This window comes from Trichosurus vulpecula, chromosome 3 (assembly GCF_011100635.1).
Source record: "Trichosurus vulpecula isolate mTriVul1 chromosome 3, mTriVul1.pri, whole genome shotgun sequence".
NCBI lineage: Eukaryota > Metazoa > Chordata > Mammalia > Diprotodontia > Phalangeridae > Trichosurus > Trichosurus vulpecula.
In genome coordinates this window covers 171,311,276-171,339,077 of record NC_050575.1, presented here as the reverse complement: position 1 = coordinate 171,339,077, position 27,802 = coordinate 171,311,276, and the positions used below count along the sequence as shown (strand labels likewise).

The 27,802-nt window shown below is 45.2% G+C and overlaps 1 protein-coding gene across 1 annotated transcript; it reads right to left on the bottom strand.

Moving 5' to 3' along the window:
* Positions 1–3,795: 3,795 nt before the first annotated feature.
* AGPAT2 (1-acylglycerol-3-phosphate O-acyltransferase 2) lies at positions 3,796–27,018 on the bottom strand. Its single transcript, XM_036750442.1, has 6 exons — positions 26,575–27,018; positions 16,097–16,230; positions 15,259–15,434; positions 14,762–14,857; positions 10,747–10,819; positions 3,796–8,018 (listed from the first exon to the last, which is right to left on the bottom strand). The coding sequence occupies exons 1-6, from the start codon at positions 26,757–26,759 to the stop codon at positions 7,846–7,848; spliced, it is 837 nt and encodes a 278-aa protein (XP_036606337.1). The 5' UTR covers positions 26,760–27,018; the 3' UTR covers positions 3,796–7,845.
* Positions 27,019–27,802: the final 784 nt, after the last annotated feature.

The following is a 27,802-nucleotide window of genomic DNA, read 5'->3' as shown; positions in this document are numbered from 1 at the left end:
CTTTCGATTGCTTTGTGGTCATTCTTTCCATTTCATAGTTGTCATTGGCTGTATTTTCTTGCCTCTCCTTACTTCCCTCTGTATCAAAGTGTATAAATCTTTCCATGCTTCTCTGTACTCGTCATTCTTACACTGCAGTAGTAATGTTCCATTACAATCATCCATGTGCATTCTATTTAGCCGTTCCCCATTTGACTGGCATCTACTTTGTTTCCAATTCTTAACTATCACACGATGTGCTACTATGAATATTTTCATGTGTATGAAGCCTTTCTCCTCATCAACAACCTTCTTGGGGTATAAAAGCCTTGTAGTGGAATCTCTAGGTCAGAGGGTACAGATGTTTTAGTCCCTTTGCTTTCCCAAACTGTTATGCTGACTCACAGCTCCATTATTAATAATAGATTATAATAATAAATAAAATTTATAGAGAGCTTAGCATGGTACTGTGCTAAGGGCTTTGCAATTATTACCTTATTTAATCCTTATATCTACCCTGGGAGGTAGGTGCTACTAATATTACTATTTTACAGAGGAAGAAACTGAGACACACAGAGGTTAAGTGACTTGCCTAGGGTCACACAGCTAGTACATGTCTAAGGTAGGATTTGAACTCAGGTCTTCCTGACTCCGGGCCAGTGCTGTATTCACTGCACCACCTATACACCAACAACGTGTTAGTGTGCCTACCTTCCTACAAACCCTCCCATATCGAGTATTCCCATCTTTTCAACTTTGCCAATTTGTAGGATATGAGGTAAAACCTCAGGAATATTTTGATTTGGAGCCTTATTTCATACAGTGAATACTTTATAATTCTTTTTGAGAATTGGCCATGTCTTTGACTTATCTACTGGGCAACGATCGCTTTTGGTCGTATATACGCATACACATGTATAACATCTATGTGTGCATCTATCTATGTATACACACATACTCAGGGCAGCTAGGTGGTACAGTAGATAAGAGAGCCAGGCCCGGAGTCAGTAAGATCTGAGTTCAAATCTGGCCCCAGACACTTGCTAGCTCTGTGACCCTGGGCAAGTCAATTAACCCTATTTGCCTCAGGTCCTCGTCTATAAAATGAGCTGGAGAAGGAAATGGCAAACCCACTACCTTTGCCAAGAAAACCCCAAGGGGTCACAAAGAGTTGAACATGACTGAAAAATAACAACTGTGTATATACATATATATGTGTGTGTGTGTGTGTGTGTGTGTATAATGTGTGTATATGTATATATATGCAATATATTCTGTTGTTTGTTAATTGTGTGTATATACACACACATATTCTATTAACTGTTTCTATATGCTGGATATTAAAACCCTTATCTGCGAAATTTAATACAAAAATTATTTTCCCCTTCCCACCACTTCTCTTCTTCCCTTTTTGTCCTTTATAAATCACTTTTGTCACAAAAACCCTCCAAAGAATGTGGTTCAAGTATCACCATCTCCATTTCGGGGGCAGGGGAGGGAGGCTCAGAGAGGACATACCTAAGGTCACACAGCAACTTGTCAGAATTAGGACTGAAATTCAGGTCTTCTCACTCCAAGCCATTAGTGCTTCCCATCATATCATGTTGCCAGTCACTTAGGAAGGACAGAAGTTAAATGAATAGTACAAATGTGACAGTCAGCGTGGTCTAGTGAGGAGTCCTGGGTTTGAATCCCACACTGTGGGAAGTCGCTTAACCTCTATGGGCCTCAGGAGGCACAAAGTACCCTAGCTTTATAGTTTGTGGGTTTGAGTCCTGGCTCTGCCCCTTATTACTTAGGTGATGTTGGACAGAAGCCAGGTGGGGTAGCGGCTACGGTGCTGGACCTAGACTCAGGAAGATCTGGGTTTGAATCCTCCCTCAGATACTTGCTAGCTTTACAATTCAGGGCAAAGTCACTTAACCTCTCTGGACCTCTGGAACCTCTGGACCTGGATGATCTCTAAATTCCCCTCCAATTCTCACTCTACTATCCTCATAGTCTCTGTAGGTTGCAGTTCCCGGGGGTTGCCCTAGATCAAGGGCTCTTAACTTGGATCTCCAGGGTCTGTGGATTTGGGCGGGGTGCAGAATCCATCAGGTTGGATGGGAAAAAACTTACATCTTTATTTCAATATAATTGATTTCCTTTGTAATGCTATGTATTTTATTTTATGCATTTAAAAACATTCTGAGAAGGCATCCGTAGGCTTCATCAGACTGCCAAAGGAGACTGGAATAGATGATCTCAAATGTCTCTTCCACCTATAGTTAAAGATTGTCCAATTCATTGGGATTACGATTAGCATTAGCAGAGGGAGTCCCAAGATGGAAATGCCTAGGCTAACAAAATTCTAGATTTTTCACAAATTGATGTATAAATGCAACTCTAAGTCAATGGCTCAGGCTGAAATAGTTGCAAACTTCCTTTGTTTCTGGTATGTTAAGACTGTGTCTATAGGAAGCCAGGACATCCTAGGCTTCCTAATCCCTTTGCCTCTAGGCACAAATGAAATGCTTTGTCAGTTGCTACTTACAATATTGCCTACTGTACAGTCCCAAGCTGCCAAGCCTTACGGAACCAACTCATTAGACACTTTTAGGTCAAGGGTCCAAGAATTTCTGTCTCAGTCATAAGATGTAGGAGGTGTAACTCACCTCCCTCCAAAGTGGATTTTAGGATGAGTGCTGAGCATCCTGAATTAGGAAGCCAGAAAGTTGTAATGGGGTATGACTTAAAGCTAGCCAAGAAAAAGAGGAATATGACATTGATGGACTGTGGGGAGAGGAGGAAGCTGGATAAGCCAGGAAGGTCTCTCCCAACTCTTATCACCCCATCTATGAACTATGGACATTTGGACTCCCTGCCCCTGGGCTCCAGTCCATCTTCCACACAACTGCCAAAGCAGTTTTTTAAGCTAAGATACCCCTATTCCATACACTTTAGTTGCTCCCTACTACTTCTAAGACCAGATACAAATTCCTCTATTTGTAGCTTTTAAGGCCCTTGAAAAGCTGGTCCCAGTCTCTTCCCACACTCTACAATCCAGACTGACTGGCCTTTCCACACACACTGAACCCCATCTTCTAGCTTTGCTTTTGTACTTACTTTCCTCATGCCTAGAACATACACCTCACCTCTGCCTCAAAGAATCCCTCTTTCCCTTTAGGATAAAATTCGAACAGCACCTTCTATCTAAATGAAGCCTTTCCTTATGTCCCTACCCCTGCCCCTACTCCAGCTGCTAGTGCCATCCTTCCTAAATTACCTTGAACTTACTTTTGTTATTCTTTACATTTATTCCACAAATATATGTGCTTGTCTCCCCAGTTAAAACATAAGCCCCATGAGAGCAGGGATTGTTTCATTCTTTCGTTCCCCAGGGCGTGGCACACAGGAAACTGCCCATAAATGTTGGCAGATTGAGCTGTGATCTTCAGACTAGGTGAGCTTTCAGATTTCTTCCAGGGTTGACCCCTCTGATCCTGAGATAGCATGACACAGCTGGCTACTTTCCTGGTAGGACTCCCTTGTTTAAATATTAAAAGTTAAGCTTTCGCTCTTGCTCCTTCCAAGGCTTTCCGCCCTCTCTTCCTTCTAAGAAAAGCCCATTGGTGTTACCTCCTCTATGGTTTCCCAGATCCCCTCTATCTCACCTCTTCCACCTGCCAGCTGAGTGTCCTCTCTGAAATTTTTCTTGAGTACTTTCTTTATCTCTCCCTTTTTGTCCCTATTATACTCTATCAGGTTTTATACTTTTATCTGTGTGCATGTTGTATCTCTTCCCCACTCCCTAGAATATAAGTTCTCAAGACAGCAAGGAGAATGTTATTTTTAATCTTCATATCCACAGCACCTGGTACACAGTAAGTGCTGAATAAATGTTTATTTGTGGAGGGGTAAAAAAACCCACATAAAGAGGAAAAAATATTGGAGACCCGATGTTTACTGGGGCAGCCTTTCATTCCTAAGGATGCAACCACAAAGTAAAAATACATCACTGAAAGAAACCAGATGAAGCTTGTGACTTCCCACATAACAAAGATTTTTCTGTTGTTGAATAATAAGCTTTAATAGTTTAAAACTACTCGAAGATCTGAGGGACCCCCTGTAGAGGTATCTTACTTAGCTCCCCTCATGCATGGTTTGCTTAAGAGATGACTGTCGTCCTTCTCACGGGGTTGTTTGAGCATCAAAGCTGTTGTTCATTTAGCCAAGTGATCAATTACACTTAATGCTAATTATCACTCCCAGAGAGTAGGAAGCCCAATATACTGGAAAAGAATATAAGACTTGGAATTAGGGAAGACAGGTGCTTGAGTCCTTCCTCCAACAATTATTATTTGCGTGTGTTTGAACTTCGGTTTCCACCCAGGCTAAGTGCAGGTAATAGCAGTACTCCTTACTTCACTGGGCTTTATGAGAATCAACTAACCTAACACATATAAAATGGTTTTTAATCTTCAAGTATTATACAGATGAGGAAAGGAGGGAATAAACATATATTAAGTGCCTACTATGTGCCAGGCACTTTACAAATATCATCTTAATGACAGGCATTATCCAATATACTTGATAGGCTAAAAACCCCTAATGAAGGCAGCCAATAGAAAACTTTTAATATCAACAGATGAAAACTGCTTATTATAGATAGGACATGGCAGGGTCCACATAATTTTCCTTTTTATATCCTCAGTTCCTAGTCCAGCACCTGGCACTTAGTAGGTACTCAATAAATACTCATTGGCTGATGAGTCACAAGGCTTAGTCTTATACAGAGGGTGTGTGTGTGTGTGTGTGTGTGTGTGTGTGTGTGTGTAACTAAATTGAAAGGTTCATCTTTTGAAGAATACAAAGTCCTTTGGGAGGGGTGCACGTTAAATTCTGGGCACCTTTGTGCGTTTTCTACATTACTCTCCTGGTAGCAACAAGAGCAGGGCACAAAGTGGAAAGTGGGGCAAAGGACAGAAGGAAACTGCCAATCTCACAATGAGCCTGGTCACATCTGTCAGCACGGAAATAGAGAATGGTAAGCTCTCTGGAGGGCGTCCCAGATAATGACCCAATCACAGGAACACCAAGGAGCTGAGCTGAGTGTTCGGCCTGACCACTGAGGCTCTGTGTGTGTGTGGGCAGAGTTCAGGACAGCTGGTCTCAGGAGAAACAGGGCTCGGTCTTCTTCTGTGATGTAGAGGGACTGTGCATCAGGTCAGTAATAACTGACTTTGAATCTTGCTTCTGACACTTGCTGGGGAAGTTACTTAAACCTAAGTCTCGGTTTCCCCATCTGTAAAGTGGGGTGTCTGTATGTAAAGAGTTTTGCCAACATCAAAAGCATGAGGGTGGTGCACACCCATGTCTGAGGTCTGACTGGGGGATGGGGATGGGCAGAAAAAGAGCTTTTGCCACAGGTCAACAGTATATGGGGTTTAGACTTGGGATTTTATTGGCAGAGAGAAGGAACTCCCTGGTGAGAATATCCCTCTCCCAATAGAAGTCAGCACCTTCTCTGCAACTTAAAAGTTGGAGACTTGCCTCGACCACTGAGAGATTTAATGACTTGCTCAGTCTCAAAGCCAGGGTGTGTCAGAGGCAAAGCATGAACCCAGATCTAGCTAGTTCTGCACTGAGGCTTAGTGAATAGAGCTGACTCTCAGAACCATGAAGGTCTGGACCAACCTCTGAAATATACTGTACATGGGAAGCTGGGCAGGTCCCTGCATTTCTCAGTGCTCCAGGCAACCCTCTAAGATGCTAAGTTGCTGAGGAGGTGCTACCTGAAGTGGTGGAGAGTCTCCTCTCAGGGAGTTCCCCATTTAACAATGAAATCAGAGGCCCACCAAGTCTTTCAGTTTGGCATTATCTAAGTCACCCACTCCAGGATGGGTCATCTTTCTGGGACTGTCCCCTTGGAAAAGGCTAAAGTGTTAGGGCTGGATGTAGAAACTCAGCCAGGAGCCCCCTCAAACCTGTCCTTGTGCCTTGGACCCAGAAAAACCCTAAGAGCTGCAGTGGGAAAATCCAAAACTAAGCCTTTTTGACTTCCAGAAAAATGCCCACAAGTGAATACCACTCAAAGAGCTTTTCAAATAATTGCTTTATGAAAAACAAAAATTGTGCAATTTAGATCAAACATACATTTTTTACAAAAGCAGACCTGATCGGTAAAGGCACTTTTCCAACAGAAGCCCAGCAGGCAGCCATGGACCCCATTTGCTGTTTTCCCAGAGCTGCAGAGACCCCAAGATCCTCTTTCACCCTCCCCCATCTCAACTCCTCTGGCTTTGCCCTCCCCCCTCAGTAAAAGTGCTATTAGATTTAAACTCTAGGTTATTTAGAGCAAGATGCTCCAACTTTCTCTTCCCATGATGATCAGGTCACTCCCATCCTTCCTTTCTTTGTAAACACTGACAAAAAGAGGAGGGATGTCGAGCTCTGGAGGACCTCTGGGAAACAAGAGCAGCAAAGACTCAGAGTGCCAGCTCTGCCCTCCTCCCTCAGCCTGAAAGACCACCCCCAAAGGCTGCCTGGAAATCCTAGATTCAAGGAAACATTTGGCACAAGGGCATCTCCCCGAACATGCTCCTCAGGACCCATGTGGGTGGTCTGGCGGGGAAGCCGCCACTATAGCCCTAGCAAAGGGCAAAGGTCTGGACTTTGTTCCCTCTGGGGCACCAAGCTAGACTTAGCACAAGGGAAGTCAGTGTACTCTTCAGTTAATCTCCTATGACTGGCTGACTAAAGTTAGCTTGGGAAGAATGCCAAGCTATCCACTGAATCCCACCCCCACCCCCAATAACCCCACTAGCTATGGGGAACTTCTCCTTTTCCTTGTCCTAGTCCTAAGGGAGCCAGCTTCTCTACCAGGCCTGCTACTTCCAAGGACCTAGTGTCTCTAACAACTAGGCTGATGGTTTGAGGGCAGGCTCAGCTCTCCTGGGTCATGGAGGGCAGGGAACCCATTGCTCAGTCCATTCTCTCCCTTCTCTCCTTGACCACAGTCTAAGAAGAAACAGGGTGTCTTTAGACAGAAGGAGAGCTTTCTGAACTCTGTGTGCCCTGGCCTGTTGCTCTAAGGATACTAACATAAAATAGATCTCTCTTCACCACCATCCAACCAAGTTCCAAGAATAATTGGGCAAGGAATTCAGAGACATGGCTGTGCCACCTCTAATTTCAGATCCCTAGGAATTCAAGCATCACCAAAGGGGGTCTTTGCCAGCAACATAGGCTGTCTGTCCATCCAGGGGGGTTTTGTATCTCCCCAGAGTGCCAGGACTCGAGCACTTAAAGGCTCAGAGAACAAGGAAGTAGAAGGTTGGGCATTTTCATACTCGCTGTGCCAATGGCAGCCTGGAAAAGTTTGTTCCTAATACCTGAGCTGGACACCAGTGGGCAAAGTAAAGATGATAGGGGTATGATGTTGACTTCAGTGCCAGAGTCAGACCACACAGCCCCCAAAAGACAGGGAGCTTCACCCCATTCTCCCCAAAAGCCATTCATTCACCTGGACAAGACCTCAAACTCCAGAAGATGGTAATCTGGTTCTCCTAGTAAAGGTCACTCACAGCACGGGACTTCACTGCTCAGCTTGTGGGATAAAAGAGACGGTGTCTCAGGGCCCAATCGTAGGGTGGATTAATGGGGAGGAAGGCATTAGTGTAGAAACCACAACCATGGCTGACACAGGAAGGAATGCCCAAAGGAAGATGGTAAGAAGAGAGCCTCTGGAGAGGGTGAACCAGAATGAAAGCCCAGGGGAGACACCAGGGAGGTGGAAATTGTGACATCTGGCAACAGAAAGGGGAGGTCCCTCTGTTCATCCTCTCTCACCCTGGGCAGAAGGGCAAGGGATGGTGCCTAGGGCTACTGCACAGGCTGCAAGGTTGGGCCATTGGTCCCATTTTCATTCAGCTTGTCAGATAGTCTGAAAAATGTCTCTTTCATGACAGAATGGCAGGTCTCTAGCAACTTTGGGATGTCATTCACTGTCAGGCCTTCTGTCTTGATTGGATCCAGCACTTCTATTTTGATCTTCCCTGGAAACAAGAAGGGTAGAGACAGAGATATATCCTGCTGCTGTGGATTCTGCTGTTGAGTCATCCTGGATGCATTTTAGTGCCTTAGGTCAGGCCCTTTCTTAAAACACCACAGGATGTATACCCTGGGCTAGTCCTATTCCCCCCACCCAAACAGGTCACAGGGCTGGCTCTCATGTTCTAAGCACGACCCCCACCTTCCCAAGCCCAGCACCAGGGCTTTCCATCTAGCCACCTTTGGAAGAGAAGAGACCAGAGAAGGCTTATGGCTAGACACTGGAGTGATTCATAAACATAGGCTGTTAGAGGGACAAGTCATTTAAGGTAAATATTACAACTCTCACCCCTGGTATACAAAAAACATACACAGAGATGAAACACATGTGCACAGAAGCCTAGAATGGAGGGGATATTTCAGAGCCCATCTGTGCACGAGCTATGCCAAGGCAATCCCCTCCCAAGCCTATTTCTGGAGCTCTCCCCAGAAACAAGCTGTCATAACTAGCTGGGCTCAGACTCGGGTCTGATTTCCTCCTGCTTACCCTACTACAAGGAAGGTAGATATTCTGCTTTTCTGGGGGCAGCACAGCCCCTGTACTCTGTGCATATCCGATGTGATGATGTGCCTTGGCTCCTGCCAGGGGCTTGGGCCCACAATTTTTGGATTCCTCCTTCCCCTGATGCCCCCGCCCCCGCAAGTATCTCCAGAAAAGATAGCACCTATTCTGGGTATTGGTACAGTTATCCCTGTCTGCCTGATACCAGCAGGACCAAAGCCTATTTAGAGGATTCATAAGCCAAGATAAATCTTCTACACCCGGAGACCTCTGGGAAATAATGCACAATAATCTCCACATATGGCTCTGGTGCCAGACTTCAGACCTTTCCCCAAGTGCTCTTCTGTCAATCACTCACTAGAACCTCACGGAAATTCCTGGGAGGGAAGGAGGCTGGGCAGGACTTGTTGGCCCCATGTGATAAATTGAGGCTCCGAAATGTTACTAACTATGATAAATATTCAGTACATGAGAACGCAGTGGCTCCAGATCTGGAAGGGGCTTGAAAGTTCAATCACAGCATTACTGATTTAGACTCAGATGAACCTCAGAAGGCATTTAGTTCAACTTCTTCACAAGGTCTAGGGAGGTTAAGGGATGATCTGAACCCATGTTCTCCACCTCCAAAAGCCAGCTGATTCTTTACCACACCAAGATGCCTCAACTCAATCATTTTACATTCTTCTTGAGGAAGATGATACACCCAAAGCCACGCACAGCTAGATAATGACAGAGTCAAAACCAGCACTGAGGTACTCTGGCCCCAAGCTCACCACCATATACTGCACAGAAGGGAGACTTGTGGGCGAAGCAAAGAGCAGCTTACAGACTGATTAGGCAATCAAAGACAGGAGAAAAGGACAGCTACCCTTTTCCCCTCGATTAGACTTTGGCTTGATCTCCCAGGCAAGTTGTATTGAAAGGTGTTAAGCCACGCTAAGACTAGTAGTTATCTGGGGCCATCCAATGCAAGCTTCTGTCCCAAGGGTCCAAAATCACCAGGTGCCTCTTGTTTCTAATGATTCCTGGACAACGGGCTTCCTTGATTTTCCTTGGTACTCCAACTCAAGAAAAGTGTCCACCAAGCCATTCCAATATCACTGTTTCTGATTCTGGACAAAGAAGGTTTTATGTAATAGGTGACTAACCCAAGCTCCTTAAGCTTGGGAAAGGCAGAGGGATGCCAAGTCAAGTCTTCTTTATTTTGGTTTCCTCGTCTGCCAAATGGGAGGCCATTGGCCCTACTACCACCCTCCCAAGGATGTTTTCAGCAGATGGGTCTGAAAAGTGCTTCATAGAGTATCAAATTCTGGCTCAACGGTGCCTAAAGCAGCCAAAGTCTTGTGCCACCTAATTCCTGCTTGGGGACCAAAGGATTCTTTTCATTTTAAAATACAAAATATACCTCCAAGTGATTCAACTTGATTTTTTCTTCTCTGCTGAACCCAGTCTATGGCCCACCTATTTGTGGCTTCTGGGCAGAATTAAGTAGCCAGCACATAAAGTAAGAATTCCAAGCACAAGTATGGTCACAGGGAGTTGTTCGGCACTACCAGTACCCTACATATTGCCAATATCCAGTTAGCACTGTGCTTTATGTATATTAGGTCCCCAAGGGAAGGCAAATCTGACCATTTGCTCATTCTCCAGATTACAGAGAAAGATCTCTGAGCCAAGCTTCAAGAGCCCAGGAGGGCTGACTGAGAAGTACAATCCATAGAAAGAATACTAGCCTGGGGGTCTGAGAGACCTGGGTCCTGATCCACCCCTGCCATAAACCAGCTGTGTGACCTTGGACAAGCCAAGGTCCTTCCCTTCTTGGGCCTCTGTTTCTTAATCTGTAGAATGGGGGAAGGAGGAAACGAGGTAACTTATTCCACCATCCCAATCTCCATGCCCTTAGGAATGGGGAAAGAATTTGGGTTTCACCCCTCTCAAACACCAGTCAAAGTTTCAAACTGGCTTGGTCTGTGGGGCTACCTAGGGGAGTATGGGGGAAAACAAAATCTTCCAATAATAACTAGCACAAGGGCTCAATAAAAACAAAACCAACCTTACTGATTGGACTGAAGCTCAGATCCTGAGAGCTTCCTTCTTAACAGCCCAGGAATGACGCAAAGGGGATATGACAGAGAGACACACATACATAGCCAGGGAGTCACATGAAATACCTGATGTGAAGATTTTCTTCCCTGGATGGTAAAAGGAAGAGAATGACGAATATACCACAGGAATGATTGGCACCTAGGGGTGAGGCAAACAAGCCACCAATAAGAACATGCTGGAAAGAGGCTAAAACATGGGACTGTCATAGTGGGACAGGCTTAATGTGGCAGGCCTCCCTCTGGCTTCAAGCATCTCAGGGCCACTCCCTTGGCACCAGGCCCATAGGAACTACTAATTTATAAGGCTCCCCACCCCCCCCCTTCCCCTCAGGGATGAGCCTGAGAAAGCCCAAGCCAGCCACCTAATCTTCACCTGCTGCCAAAGAAAAGCCAAGTGCTACCCATCCTACCCACTTCCCATGTGAGTTTTTCCTCCATTGTCAGTGGAGGATGCTGAAGTAGTAGACAAGATCATGCAACACCTATGCCATTTCTAGACCTCTTTTAAGGACTGTCTGTCTGAATGCTCCTAGTCCCTCTAGAAACAACCCCTTGCTTTCCACAGAAAAGATTTTGCCATCTTCAGGAAATCCAAGGCCAATGGCCATTAGCCAAAGGGGCTTTAAAAACAAAGCTAAAAAAATAGAGTCCATTATCTTATGATCCTTTTTGGAATAGCTGAGAGCTAGGGCATGGTGAAGAGTTCCATCCAGTCCAGCCGGATACCACCTGAGAAGCCCTCTGCTGCTGGGACATCAGACCTTGATCGAACAGTTAAATCTGGTTCCACTTTCATCTCTGGCTCTGTCTTTTTCCTGCCTAATCTCTACCCTTTGGAAGGAAGAAGGATAGTGAAGTAGGACCTTCCATCTAATCATATTTGCCTCCTGCTTCATACTGCACTTGCCTTCAGTCTGATCTCCAGCCTCCTTTGGGAAGTGGAATGGCGCCCCCCACTCAGTGATGTACATTCTCATACCTGGTCATAACCTTCACATTCCAGTGATTCTGAACCCATGTAGGTCATCATCCAAACTCTATTTCTTTCACCCCGCTACTCTTCCCCATCAACCGAGTTCTTATTCCCACCCCTTCAATCCTCCCACCCCAAAGTTTCAGCCAAATACTATTCAGCCATTCCACTGTGCCCTCTGGAATGCCTGCTCCACAGGCAACAAATTTCCCTTCATCCTAAATCTTCTTCTGTCTACCAGCTATTATTGAAACCCGGCTCCCCACAAATGACACAGCTTCTTTGGTGACTTTTAAGTGCCAGTTTACCTCTTGTGAGGTTTGTACTATTCATAACTATCAGCCAATCAAAATCCTGGTACCTGTTGTCTAAAGATCTCCAAGTCACTTCCTTTCCTTCCTCAATGAGTTTGGTACACGGCTCACAATTTTTCTCTTTTCTCCAAGTCCTATCCTCATACTATGGGACCTCAACATACATATAACCATGCCTCAAACACTAACCATTCAGTTTCTCAATCTGCTCATTTCCCATGAGCTATGCCTCCAGCCCTCCTTAGACACAAAGACAGTCACACCCCTGACCTTGCCATCACCCATAAATGTACCACCTCCACATTCAAGAACTCCAAAATCCCCTTATATCTTATCAACAATAAGGATTCTTCTTCCACCCTATAACCTCCAATCCCTTAGCTTTACAATTTTTTCTCAGGCCATCTCTCCCATACTAGCCCCTCTCTCCTCTTTCCCCCATCTTGATCCCTTGTGAATCAATTCAACTCTATAATGTCCTCTTTTTTCGAATCCCTAAGTCCCCCTTTTCATCAATTAAATCCTGCCAAATCTCAGCCTTGAATCACCCCCACAGGTGCTATTGAAGGAAGGTAGAGAAAAAAAATCACACAACCCCTCTAACTGGGTCCACTACAAATATATGTTAAACTCAACTGGGCCCTCACTGCTGCTAGGCAATCCTTCTATACCTGCCTTCTTAATTCACTATCCCATTATACAAAACTTTTTATCTCTCTTCAAACCTTCCATGAATCCCTCTCCTCCACCCTCTGAGCTCAGACTTGTTTCTATTTTACAGAAAAAACTGAGGCCATTTGCCATGAACTCCCTCTTCTCCCCTCTTTGTCATCTTATATCATTCAGATCCCTTCTGCCCCTAGCTCCTCCTTCACCCCATCTCACATGAGGTGGCTTTACTCTTTATCAAGGCTAACGTCTCTACCTGCTCACGTGATTCCATCCTTTCCAGTCTCCTCTGATTGTCCCCCTCTTCCACTCCCATCTCTATCATTTATTTTCAATCTTCCCCTTCTGCTAGTTCATTCACCGGCGCCTATAAAAATGCCCATCTTCCCCATCGTCCAAAAACCATCACCCGATCCTTCCATCCCTGCCAGTTATTGTCCTATATCTCTTCCTCCCTTGTGGCTAAACTCCGTGAAAAGGCTGTCACTTTCTCTCACCTCATTCTTTTCTTAACCACTTACAATCGGGCTTTTAACTATATCAAATTGCTCTCTTCCAAGTTACCAATGATCTCTTAGTTGCCAAATCCAATGGCCTTTTCTCAATCCTCATTCTCCTGAGCTTCAATACTATTGATCACTCTCTCCTCCTTGATACTCTCCTTCTCTCTAGGTTTCCAAGGTACTATTTTCTCCTGGCTCTGTTCCTTCTTAGTCTCTTTTGCTGGATCCTTATCCAGACCACACCCTTTACCCACTGGTATCCTCAGGGCTCTCTCTTGGGCCCTCTGGTCTTCTCCCTCTAGTTACCTTCCTTGGTGATCTCACCAGCTCCCATGGATTTAATGACCATCTCTATGCTGATGATTCTCAAATTTACTGTTAATTAGATTTGTTATGTAAGACCTCCGGTCTTGCATGTCCAACTGCCTTTCAGCCATCTCAAACTGGATACCCAGTGGACTTCTTAAAATCAACAAGTCCAAATGGAACTCATTATATTTCTGCCTAAACTCTCCCTGCCTCTTACCTTCCCTATTAATGTAGAGGGCAACACCATCCTCCCAGTCCCTCAGGCTCAAAACCTCGGAGTTAGCCAGGATTCCTCACCATCTCTCACCCCCCCATATTCACTCTGTTGCTAACATTTGTCATTTTACCTTTGTTACACCTCTTGAATACACCCTGCTCTCTCCTCTGACACTGCCACCACTCAGGTATGAGTCCTTATCAGCGTACACTTAGACTATTACCTTGGTGGGTCTGCCTGTCTCACGTCTCTCCCCACTCCAATCCATCCTCTACTTGGTCACTAAAGTGGTTTTTCCTAACATAGGACATAGTCCAACTATGTCACTCCCCTGCTCAATAAACACCCATGGCTTCCTATTGCCTCCAGGATCAAATACAAAACCCTCTGCTTGGCATTCAAGGCCCTTCCTAACCTCGCATCCTCCTACCTTTCCCATTCTCTTATACTGTACTCCTTTCCACATACATTTGGATCCAGTGACTCTGGCCTCCTCGCTATTTCATGGACAAGACACTCCATCTCTTGGCTCGGGGCATTTTCTTTGGTTACCCCCCCATGCCTGGAATGCTCTCCCTCTTCATTTTGAGCCTCCTAAGTCTTAATTAAAGATCTCATCTTCGGGAAGACTTTCCCCATCTCTCTTAATTCTAGTGTCTTCCTTCTGTTCATTATTTCCTAGTTAGACCATGTAGAGCTTATTTGTATATATTTGATTGTTGTCTCTTCCCCATTAGAATGTAAGGGCAGGGACTATCTTTTACCTCTTTTTGTATCCCTAGTACTTAGCATGGTGCCTGGCACATAGTAGGCACTTAATAAATGTTTATTGATTGATTGCCTCTCCCACTCCTAGAGGAAGTATTGAGTGACTAGTCTTACTAGCCAGGAATAAAGTTTGAGATTTGAAGGTTGTGGGGAAAAGGAGAAAAGTCAATTCCTTCTGTCCATCAATCAAATATTTACTAAGCACTATGTTCTAGGCACTAAGCTAAGCACTGGAGATACTAAGACAAAACAATGCTAAGTCTTGGATTGCCCTAAGTGCCTCCCCCCAAATCCTACCCTTCCCCAGCTTTTCCCCAAAATGCATTACCTGGGCCTGGACAGCCAGATAAAAGGCACCCTTCTTGAATGGCAAAAGGTTATAACTTTCATTCCGTGTTCCCTCGGGATAAATCCACACTTTCAGCTGCCACAGAGGAGAGATAAAAAAGAAGGGGAAAAAAGTTTATTTCTGATATCACCCCCTTTAAGGATCACAGAATTCTAGAATGTTAGCCTTGGAAGAGACCTCAAAGATTCACTTGCGCTTGCCACTCTTCCCACACTCCCACCATGTGCAGGAATCCCTTCCATAGCATCTCAGATAAAGAGTAATTCAGACTCACCTTAAGCACATCAGAGAAAATGAGGCTCAGATAGTAACCTTGCAGTAACTTTACTAAGGCCACACAGCTAGTTAGCACCAGAGCCACAACTAGAACCCAGTGCCCTGAACTTCTAGAAATAGAAATTTCCAGGTCTCTACCATGCCCTACCTCCCCTTTGGTAGGGACCCCTACCACACCTTTGACACCAAGCCAGACTTACATTCTCCTGAACCAAGGTGTTTCCCACCTCCTCCATCGCTGACATGGCTGTGCTTGTCCGCTTTCTGTTGATGAAGATGACACCCCCAAGGTACATGATTAGGCCCACAGGGCCCGTGTAAAGCAGCTCCTGCTTGGCAATCTGAATGCAGTTTCTTGGGAGGATCTCCATCAGACCTAAGACCAGGGCAAAGTCACAGGGAGAGAAAAGGGAAGGACCAGCACAATAAGTCTATCCATAGGGACTGTCTCAAAAGAGTGTCACAAAGCCTGTTCTAGGCAGAACAGAACAGAATGGTATAGAGATGACAGGAAAACACAGGAAGGGTCTTGGGAAATACTGAGTAATTCAGACTGCTCATGTGCACATTATATGGATAGCAGTAGGTGTAAGAAGCACAAACGAACATATAAGGTGTACCCATTCCCTAAGGAGGTCTTCTTTTAAAAAAGAGTAATGTTTTTAAAAAATGGTAACTTAGTAACAATCTCAACAAATCCAATCAATTAAGTAAAATGAGAAGAAATCCCAAATAAAATCCTCAGATACGAACCTTTTAATGAAATTAAAACTACTTGCTTCCCATCCCTTTTCACGATCTAAGACCACCTTTGATCTCAGAGGCCTGAGTAGCCATAAAAATTCTTATATACAAAGACTCAAGAAAACCAACCCAAGGATCCCAGTTCCTTCCCCACCTAAAATAGCTGCTGCACTTTGCAATACACCTCTCACTTAAAGGGAATCAGCAGTTTGTGAAATTTAGGGGGGGAGGACCTGCTACACAAGCAGTTCCTAAGGCACAGTCTTCCTACCTCTAACCCAGAATCCAGCTTACCCATCATATCCAGGATGCTCTGATGGTTGGAGATGATGACACACGGCTTGTCATCATGCAGTTTCTCTTCACCACGTGTCTCAAACCGAAGCCCAAAAAAGTACTTAAAAGTTTGGACAAATCTCTTGATGATACTATAAAAGAGAGGACAGTGACTGTGAGTTTCCTCAAGGATAAAGTGGGGGTAGTAATAGCAACTGTTTCATAGACATGAGTTTCTCTCAGGAAGCAAATTTTCTAACAAGCAAAACTCTTCAAAAGTGGAAAGGGCTTCCTTAAGAGGCAACTCTATCCCACCCACTCCCTCCTTACTAGAGATCATCTTCAAACAGAATTTGGACGGTCATTTGTTGGGGATGTTGGACAGAGCTAAGGTCTTGGACACTGAAACACCTGAGTGCACCTTCATGGAGCCTGAGTTCAAATATAACCTCAGACACTAGCTATGTGACCCTGGGCAAGTCACTTAACCTTGTTTGCCTCAGTTTCCTCACTTGTAAAATGAGCTGGAGAAGGAAATGGCAAACCACCTCAATATCTTTGCCAAGAAAATCCCGAATGGGGTCACAAAGAGTCAGACACTACTAAAATGAATATACAACATCTTCACGATAATGTGTGCTGTTAGAGGAAAGGAGCTGCAGTCTGACCTTGATCGAAGGGCAGAGATACAAAGATGAGGAAAAGCATGACCGTACCAAGGGGCTGCAAGAAACAGGGAATTCCTCACAGTCTTTTCAAGTTCCAGATGTGCAGAATGGAACCCCACATGTGACCTGTGCCACTCATACAATACTGGCTATGTAACTAATGCAGGCCTGGAGCAAACTTTCAGTTCCACTGGATAGTCTCTTTTGCAGCAAGGAAGCTTATTGTTTCTCTGGTCTGATTTTGTTGGGTAACTTTTCAGCTGGTTCAATAGTAATAACTGGACATTTGCCTGAAATGTAATTTTTGCAGCCCCTCTCTCTGCTACCTGGAGATTTATCTGTGCTTCTCGGTAACCTCGGTATGTCCTCACTGGATGTCTCTCAAGCCAAGAAAGTTCTCTTTCTTCACCTTCCACGGGAGGCCTTTCCCCATCCTTCTCTTCTTCCCATTCTAAGTGCCTCTCCTATGAGATTACCTTCCTTTATAGTGTATATATCTTGCAGTAATCTCCTTTATGAGAAGGTGAGCTCCTCGAGGGCAGGGTCTGTGTTTTTGGTTTTTTTTTCTTTTTTGTGTCCTGGACCATAGTAAGAACTTACTCAATTCTTGTTGACTGACTACCTGAACTGCTAATGGACACATACCAGCTAACACTGAGTTGTGGGATTCAAACACAACTCTCTTTTGTCTACAAATCCAAGGTTCTTTCTATTGTGCCACATTGGACTCAAATGAGCCTCCCTCCCCGGTCAGCAGCAGCTAGCCTGGAAGATGTTCAAGGCTAACCTTAATCCTTGTTTTTTTAGTGTGAAGTACGGTTTTGGGCATGGCTATTTACACAATCAGATAAGCCACCCAATTACTGTTTTTCCCTGTGCTTGGGAAGGCAGCACAAAGATCCACCCTGTAGAATCTTAGTATATTCAAACTCTGGACCATCCTCAATGCCCAGAAATGAGAAAGGAGTCCCTGCAAAGTGGGAACTTGGGAGGAAGAAAACTGTTCTTTCTACCAGCCCCTTGGCATCCAGACCAATGACACTTATCCAAAAAGTACAAACAAAAAAATCCTTCAATTTGGCTCACTTTCTAGATGGGCCACTGACTATCTTCCTCTAGGGAGGCAGCGTAATGGTATCTTGCACCAAGACCCCTCTGTTCAGTAGGGGAAAGGTAGTCTATTTCATCAAAGGTCTGAGCAGACAATCCTCCAGTTTTAACTTCTCGAACTCCCTTTTACTACATATAAGGGCAACCAATAGTAAATGGTACTATATAGCATCATCGATTTGGAGGTAGTAGGATCCATGGAGGCCATCTAATCCAACCCCCTTGTTTTACACATGAAAAAATTGAGACCCAAAGAGGTTGCCCAAGATAACACAGATAATAACTATCAGAATCTGGTTTTGAACCTGGGTCCTTTGAGTCTCTCTCTACGGTGCTATTACAGGTCTTGGCACAATCTTACCACCACCTCTGAAGTAGTAACGGTACCTAAATATCTTGAAAATACTGTATAGAACATGGATTTAAATATAAAGGCTGACACTATAAGCAAACTGGGAGAGAAATAGTTTACCTGTCAGATTTATGGACAGTGGAAGAATTTATGACCAAACAAGACAGAGAACACTATGAAATGCAAAACGGATCATTCTGACTACATTAAATTGAAAAGTTTTTGTACAAACAAAGCCAATGCAACCAAGATTAGGAGGGAAGCAGAAAACTGGGAAGGAATTTTTACAACCAGTGTCTCTGATAAGGGCCTCATTTCTAAAATATAGACAGAACTAAGTCAAATTTATAAGAATACAAGTCATTCCCCAGTTGATAAATGGTCAAAGGATATGAACAGGTTTTCACAGGAAGAAATTAAAGATATGTATCACTATTGATTAGAGAAATGCAAATCAAAACAACTGAGGTACCATATCACACCTGTCAGATTGGCTAACATGACAAAACAGGAAAACTACGAATGCTGGAGAAGATGTGGGGAAAATTAGAACACTAATGCTTTGTTGGTGGAGTTGTGAACTGATCCAACATTTTAGAACTATGCCCAAAGGGCTATAAAACTGTGCATACCCTTTACTTTGACACAGCAATATCACTTCTAGGGCCGTGTCCCAGAGATCACATAAATGGGAAAAGGACCCACATGTACAAAAATATTTATAGCAGCTCTTTTTGTGGGAGCAAAGAATTAGAAGTTGAGGTGATATCCATCAATTGGGGAATGGCTGAAGAAATTGTGGTATATGAATGTAATGGAATAGTATTGTGCTATAAGAAGTGATGAGCAGGTGGATTTCAGAGAAACATGGAAAGACTTATATGAACTGATGCAGAATGAGGGGAGCAGAACCAGAAGAATATTGTACACAGTAATAGCCACACTGTGCGATGACTAACTTTGATAGACTTGGCTCTTCTCAGCAATGCAAGGTTACAGGACAACTCTTCTCATGATGGAAAGTGCTATCCACATCCAGAGAAAGAATTACAGAGTCTGAATGCAGATCAAAGCATACTATTTGCTCTCTCTCTTTTGTTTTCTTTTTTTCTTTCTCATGGTTCATCCCATTGGTGATAATTCTTTACAACATGACTAATGTGAAAATATGTTTAATATGAATGTATATGTATAGCCTATATCAGATAGCACTGCTTTAGGGGGTTTGGGGAGGAAAGGGGAGAAAAATATTGTAAACTAAATACAGATAAATTTTACAAAAGAAAATACTGTACAGAAGGCCCGTAGGCCTAGAGCTGGAAGGGAACTCGGAGGCTATCCTGTCCAACTCCTTATTTACAGATGAGGAAACTGAGAAAAAGGAGAAGGGTAAGTGACTTGCCTTTCTTTCCCTGGCTTCCTTCAACACTCAGTTCATACCCCTCCTTCTAGGAGAAGTTTCTAAACTTATTTGGCCTACCTCCCCTTTTAAAAAAAAAAATTACTTAGCACCCACCCTGGAAATCTTACAAACTAGGAAAGAAGTCTCAGATTAAGTGTACAATTGTACCAGATGCTAGTGCGGCCCCCCTGGGTCATTCCAGTGTCCCCCAGGGGGCAGTATCACCCACTTTGGGAACCTCTGTCAGGAAGCCTTTCCACCCATACCAGCTGCTAATCACTTTTAAGTTATTAGTATAAATCTCAGGAGGTAGCTAGATATTTACATGATGTTTCCTCAATTAAAATACACATTAATTGAAGGCAAGGACTGGGTTTTTTTTTTTTTTTGGCCTCTTCTTTGTAGCCTCAGCACTTGGCATAGTGCCTGGCACATAAGTGCTTTTAATAAATGCTGGTGGACTATTAAGAGCTTCATCCTTTTAGGGGAAAGACTTTGAGCCCCATTTAGAGAGCGAACCCTAGAGTCAACAGAATAGGTTTTAACAGGATTAGGGAAGGAGGGAAGAGAGGACCAAAAGCTGATTTGGAAGTTGACATGTTGACTAGTGGGAAAGGTACGAAAATAAGGGATTAGAAGAAGGGAAATCCTCCCTTATCAAGTTGCCTGGGTCTGGCTCTGTGTAGACATCTCAGCTCCCTCTGAGGCTGTGTTCATAAGAAAAGACTCAAGCCAAATCAAGAATAAGTAGGCAAACAGGCCTCCTCTTTGGAAATTGGGAGACTTCTATATTCGGACATCAGCCTAGAAAATGATTTCTAACCACCGCCTGCTCTACGTTTCCAGCTTGGATAGAGCCCACTGCTTAAACGAAGGCAAGGATCTGGGCTTGCAAAAGTGTAGTTACTGATCAAAAGAGAGAAAGAGCGGGCTACTGGGACTCAGGAAAGGAGAGAACATGGATGGCTCTGCACTGAATTACCCCTGTTCAGTTTCAGGAACTAAGTTCAGGGATCTCAGACTGCAGCAGAGCTCAGTAGGACCAATCCTATACAGCCTCATTAAATCACGGTTGAATCCTACCCTCCTTAACCGGACTGTAAGCTCCACGAAGGAAAGGATCATATCCCCTTTCTTTGTGACCCCAAATTCTTATCGAGGACTGAATAAAAGTGGTTACTCAAGAAATGTGTCAATTGACTTGGTTAACCACACTGCAGCATAATAGGTGGCCCAGCCACTATGTATTAATCCTACAAATATGCTTTTGCTGAGTCTAACTTGGGTTGGAATCCAGTTAAATGACTAATAATGAGTACTAACACCTAAGAAGGTATTTCAATATTATATTATAACTGCTTCACAGAAGCCTGCCTCTCTCTCTGGGAAGGTTGAACTTTGGGGAGGGGGGACAGGAGTAAAGCAAAGGGGACTAGGGGGAGAAAAAAGTCTCCTTCCTTCTAATTTGGTAAACCAGACGAAGAGGAAAGAATGTATGGGGCAAGAGGCACTGTATTGAGAAAGGAGGGAAAGCTTGCCTCATTGAACAAAGCTCAAGCCTTTTCATCATTGGCCAAGGCTCCCTCTCTTTGGGACAACTGAGCATTTCTCATTAAAGAATCCTTCCAAGGAGTCACTCCCCAAGTTTGACAATGGTAAGGTTTAAAAGCTTCTCTGGGCCACACCTGGGGTAACAGAAAAGAGTTCTGGATTTGGATAATGAACCCAGGTTTTCAAATCCCATATTTGCTGATGACTGTGGGGGTAAATCATAATCCCTTTGAGGCTGTTTTCTCATTTGTAAGGTAGGGAGAATACCAGAATCCTGCAATCTCTCAGCCTGGGACAGAGGTCGGCTACAAATTGAGAGAAGGTACTTAGGAACACAAAGTCAACCACAGTAGAGGTAAAGAGAAGGGAAAGGAGGGGGAGGAGAGAATGACCTAGAAAGGGCTAAATTTCCAGGGTACTCTAAACAGGGTCAAGCCCTATTATGGAATCCTTCAGTCTAAGTACTTCTCCAAGGGCTTCAGTCTACAAAACCTCACCACTCCTCTCCTTGCTACCTTCAGGCCATAAAGCCTCGGGCCTCAACCGACCACATCCTCCCTTCCCCTACCAAAAGGACTTTAGCTCGCCATAAAATCTTTTTATTATAGTAAATGACAAAGCAAGGACCAATGACTTTGAATGAGACAGTCTGACCTAGTTCCCCAAAGAAGGCCCTTAACTGAAAACTAGTGTATCAGAGTAACCAAGGAAGGTTCCACCTTAAAGGAGAAAAGTAGGTAGCAAGTGATCAGAAGGGCACAGAAAGTCCCTTGCTTTTTCAAATTATCTTCCCCAGGTGCCAGCTAGAAGACTTGAAAATCCCATCATTAAGGATACTCATTAACCCTCAACCTCCCATTAGTTTAGCATATGTCCCAGGAGAAATCACTTAGCAGAGCATGACCTGGAGGGTACTGGGAGTTTGTGTGGAAGAAAAGAAATGTGAAAAAGAGAATTCGGAAAGTCTGGAACTCGAGCATTGTCTGAATAGGAGACTGTGTAATGAGAGTGGGGTATCATTAAGACTAGGGGCATCCAAGGGTTCCAGAAACCTAGGATGGAGACAGGGAAAGACAGAGTCAGTGGAGGGAGAGAAGACAAATTTCACTTTTGCCTAAGACTCAAAGTGTGGGGTGGGGGTGTGGAGGTACAATGAGGGATACTACAAGGCAGGTTACATAAACTGCCCTGCCATTCTCCCCATCCCTTTAGTCCAGTCAGAGTAGGCAGGAAGCATTGGGGGATTGTTTAAAGGGCACAATAAACTTCTTTGAAGTGTTCAGTAGTATTACCTCAGGAAGGGTAGGAAGGAAAATACAGAAATTCTCAAATGAAGGCCTTGCTCATTAAACAGGACTAGGAAATGGTAAATAGTTTCCCCTTAGACATTCTGGCTCCCAGAATCCCCAAGATTCAATACTTAGCTTAAGAATCACAACTCAACAAGAGGGGCTTTGCTGATCACCCCTCCCCCCATTAAGTGCTCTTCACCCCACATGCCCGGAAATGATCTTGCATACATTTTGAAAGGGCTTATCAGTATTCATGCTGTCCCTCACCTCCCACAGAATTTTTAAAAAAAACTCCTTGAGGGCAGAGGATGTTTGATTTGTTTTGGTAATCTCAAAGCCTGGCACATAGTAGGTAACAGATCAACGCTTTTAAAAATGGAATTGAATAGAATTCTGCCACTTGCTTAAGTGTCGCCACATCCTGGTGCATCCCCAGGCCTCTCACAATCGCCATAACCTCCCCCTCTATCTCCACTATACACCACAGGTCAATGCTCAGGTAAACACCACGGCGTATGAAACGGTTCCAAGTTCTAGTGTGCTCTTCTCTCTACCCCCAAATCAAATAGATTGGGGAAGAGCTTAAACCATTTGGTTAGGGATTATTTAAATTTTATGTAGCTTCAGGGTGCCATTCACTTTGAGCAACAGTCATCCTCGGACTGGACTTGACCAGTACCCGCTAAGCCAGGCTTATAGATTCATTAGATTTCCCTCCTTCCGGTGAGCCGCCAAATCTCAACTTTGTAAAATACAGAAGGAGATTTGTTCAATTTCAGTTATTTACAAGGAGAAAAGAAAGCATTTGGCTCTGCTTATTAAATGGCATTAATAGCAGGGCTTTGCACAGTCTAGGAACATTTATTACGGACCTACTATGATGCAGTTAGGTGCTATGATGGATAGAGCACTGGGTCTGGAGTCAAAAAAAAAAAATTCAAATGCAGCCTCAAACACTTACTAGCCCTATGACCCTGGGCAAGTCACTTAACCACCATCTGCCTCAGTTTAAGGATAATAGGCAGCAATCTCAAGGGATTGTTGTGAGATCAAATGAGATAAATTTGTAAGGCACTTAACACAGTAGTGACTGAAGGCGCTTAATAAACACTTATTCCTTTTCCCCCATCACCACCTCCCAATCAGTGCCTGGTAATGTGCTAAGTACTGGGGATTAAAAGAAAGGCAAAAAGTTAGTTCCTGCTCAAGGAGTTAGTACTTAACAAATGTTTGCTAAGCCATTTTCCCTCTGAACAGCCACTAACATGGGTGCAACAGTCTCTCGGAGCCAACAGGGCATAGGCCCAATACAGGGTCGACCACATCTGTCCTGGTGAAAAGGGGACCCTTTTCACTAAATCATTCCTGGGGCATCTTCCAGAACAGAAGCTCTATAGAGGAAGCTTATGTAGACTTTGTCTCCCAACAGTATCCCTTTCTTTCCTGCAGGAGCTCTGCAAGGGTCACAAGATCTAATCCCATAGGGCTGCTGAGTGGAGGTCCGGATATATGCTTACACCTACTGAGACCCAAGAGAACAGGGAGATCCTAGCCAGCTAAACTTCAGCAGCCTAGTTGGAAAAAAAAAAAATCACTGAACTGAGAATCAGGAGGTCAGCTCTGCTAGTCACTCCATGTGACCACATGGTCCTTTTCTCTCTCTGGGCCTATGGTTTACCCATCTGTAAAACTGAAGTGGGGGTGGGAAGAATTAGATCATCTGACTGGATGTCAGATTAGCTGAAGACAACATGCAAAAAGAGGGTAAGTTAGTGTACACCTTTTCTTTATAGGAACTCTTGCTTAGCCAGTCAATGGGGCAATACGAGGTGGAAAGAGTGCTAGATTTTGGGTTCTAGTAGCTTCTATCTGGTGTGACTTTGGACAAATGAAGACGATAGACTAGATGACCTCTAAGATCCCTCCTAGATCCAAATCAATGATCCTATTTGACCCTGGACAAACTGTTTCACCCCCTTGGGCTGAGGTGTGCTGGGAAATATTTAACAACTAACTGGCTCTCTGCAGAAAAAAAAATGTGCCCAAAAATACTTTTAAGTTCATTTTGTATTACTAAGATTTTTTTTCCATCACTTTCTTCAGTCTAGACCAGAAGGTGTTAAACTTGCTGCCTTCAAAACATCTATGTCTGAACCAGATTGAAATACAACTGGGAAATGTTTAACAAATTAAAAGTAGAATAAAACAAAGATAATGTTAGTTTGTGGTTTTCTAAGTTTCTATTTGAGTTTGACATCATTGGTCTGGACAAGAAAACATATCAAGCCCAGATTTGTAGCATTTGCCAATTTCCACAATGGAAATTTAACAATTGGCTCCACAGAGCTAATTTCAGCTGGCTCTGTAAAAGGAGGAAGTCCGACTATATGGTCTCTAAGATCCTTTCCAGAACTAAATTTGTAATCTGATGTGACCTTTAACAAGTTACTTCATCTCCTTAGGGATCTGTCAAATTAAGGGGTTGGTCCTATAGCTTCTAAGGTCTGTTCCAGCTTTAAACTCATGATTCCAAGGATCCTGCCAGGCCAGCCCTGCACACTGCCTCAGAAGACTGGCCAGAATGACACCCCCGCTTCCCTTTGGACAGACTGCTTCAACTTGTAGAACCAATGACAAGGATGATAAAAAAAATTAACAACTGACATGTGTATAATCACTTTAAAGTTTGCAAAAGGGCTTTATAAAGAGGAGCCAGAAACCCTCTTGTGGGTCAAAGAAGAAAATGTAGCAATACACACGAGGACTTTTTTAAAGGCCAGTGAGACAACAAGAAAGAATTTCCCTTAAAAAAAAAAAAAAAAGCAAAGCACAACACCCTCCAGTCCATTCCAGAAGCCTCTGCTCCACCTAGCTTTCAGGAAGAAAGCAGATCGTCCATTGGCTCTCGAATGATTTACAGATCTCAGGTGATGCCTGATTTGGGAAAGGTGTGGCACCTGGGCCACAAAAGTATGGTGCCTAGCCTGGTAGGTCAGCCCAAATGACTGTTGTGATGAACTTTTGCAGGAGGAACGTTCCTGCCCCACTTCCTTCACAGAAATTGGAAGCCATTGAATTTCTCTAAACTCCCCGACTATCTCTTCCTCAATATGCTTCTTGAGCATGTAATACAGAAATTGAGAAGTCTTCCCATAGGTCTTTGTGAGAGAGGATTGGGGACGGTGAGTTACTGCCAGTCCTTCACCCCAATTCAAGACCTAGGAAAAAGGGCTGCCTTAAGCCCTCTTAAAGGGGAGGACAAAGACTCAAGGCTCTTGATCATTTACTACCTTTCTCCTACGTCTTTCCTTTCACCGATTTAGCTTTGGGCTCCCTCTTCCTTAAGCAGCACTGAATAAGGTCTGGACAGCCGCTGAACTGACTCCTTTCAAGTGTAACCTTGGGCAAGTCACTTCCCATCCAGGGATCCCCGTTTCCTCCTCAGTGAAAATGACGGGTTTTGATTGGCTATTTCGAAGCTTTCCTCCAGCTCTGGCATTCTAAGACTTACAGCTGGACCAGGAAACTGCCCCACTGGCTCCTGTTCTAAGAACACAGGCTAGCACATTGCCCCTTTCCGATTCAAAGTGGGCACCAATCTCTCCGCACCCCCCCCCTTCCACTTTGTCATTACTTGGACCAGAGGGAGGAAGATTTTCCTTCTACCTTCCCTTCCCAATTCTCCCCTGCCTCCCACCCCAAGAGGTGCAAGGGAAGTGAGGGTTATCCGGAGGTCCTCGGCCGATGGACAGGTCGTGGGGGAGAGAGCTCGGGCAGGGCGCGGGGCATTATGACGACAGCTTCTCCAGTGACCACAACGAGGTTTCTCCCCCGACCCCTCCCGAACCGGGAACCACCGGAAGAGCAGAAGAGAAAGTTTGTAGCCCAGAGGAGAGGGGAGCGGACTCGGGATATGGCGCGGCTTCCCCCGAGGTTGCCCAGGCTAGGAGAGTCGCCAGGAAGCCGGGGCAGGCGGAGCAGGAAGAAGGGAAAGGGAAAAGTAGAAAGTTAGAAAGGCGGAAGGAGTCGCCCTGGAAGCTGCTGCACCGAGTAAGCCCGCGGCCGGCGCGGACCGCGGACCCGGACCCCCCACCCCTCATACAGCCTGGTGCCCAGCTTGCCTCATGTTGCGCACGGTGCGGCCCCCATGGCACAGGACGCAGACCACGCTGGCCACCGCCGCGCCCACCAAGCATAACACGCAGTAGAAGCCGATCTTGAAATAGAATTTGGCAGTTCGGCTCAGCAGCGGCAGCGCGAGCAGCAACAGCAGCAGCGCCCAAATCCACGGCTCCAGACCGGCCATACTGGCTTGGGCTCCCGGCCCGCCCGACGGGCAGGAGCGCTCTTAAGAAATGCGCGCGCGGCTGGCGCGCCGGGGAGCCAGGCGTGCCGGCCTGGGGGCGTCGGCGGGGCACCCCCCTGCTCCCCGCTCTCAGGGGGGAGCGCCCCGCGCGCGGCGGCCTGGGCCGGGGATGTCCTGGATCTTCTGCCCCCCAATCCCGACAGCCAGCCCGACTCTGCCCTCCGTGGGTGCTGCCGCGCGGTTCCCCTTCCCCCCTCCCCCCTCAGCTCCCCTTATTGCATGGGAGGAGGGGCAGGGAGGGGCGGGCACAGGCGGCCCCTGGGGTGGAGAGAGGGAGCGGGCGAAAGAATAGGCAAGGTGCAGCCCAGAGCCCCGCCCAACCGTCCCCACCCCCAGGCACCACCCCGCCCCTCCGATCCCCTCTCCCCACCCTTCCTGGCCTCTTAGGTCCTCTGACGCCTTTCGCTGGCCTTCTTTTCTCTTTAGTTCTGTGAGGGTTACACCTCGTATTCCCTTTTTCTCAGTCTTCCCCCACCCACTCTCCACCCGGTCCCACCGGCTCCTTCCACCCACTCTCCAGATACCCAGTGCTCGCCCTCCTACGCCCCTCGCTTCTGGGCGAGCGCTTGGACACGCATTTTCTGAGCCCTCTCTTCTTTCGTCACTCTATCCACTCTTGCATCCAACCCCTAAGAGCTACGATTGCTGGAACCCCCGCAGCCCCAGCGGGACGAAAGTAAACACCTGGGAACACTCTTCTTTTGCTGCCCGCCCTAGATCGGGTGCGGAGGCCGGGGGTGGAGAGAATGTTAGAAAAGAAAACATAGTAAATGGACTCAGTTACCTAAAGAAACTAAAAGGAAGTTAAAAGAAACACTGAAACCGGTCTTCTTCACTTGGCTTATCTCAGCATTTAAGAAGATGATCGAATTAAGGGGGCCCTAGGTTTAGTGGTGTGAGTTTTGAATGTCCTCTGCTTATGCCTACGGCTGCTGCTGCTGCTTTATTCATTGCTTCACTTTGTCCTGAGGAATCTTTTCTCC

Bases quoted from the DNA above. Each gene is read 5' to 3' on its own strand.
- AGPAT2 (XM_036750442.1), bottom strand. From the start codon at position 26,759: ATGGCCGGTCTGGAGCCGTGGATTTGGGCGCTGCTGCTGTTGCTGCTC. The intron at 15,435-16,096 runs GTAAGCTGGATT...CCCTGGTCTTAG, and splicing joins GAGCATCCTGGATATGATGG to GTCTGATGGAGATCCTCCCA. The intron at 10,820-14,761 runs GTAATGCATTTT...CCTCACCCCTAG, and splicing joins ATCTGGCTGTCCAGGCCCAG to GTGCCAATCATTCCTGTGGT.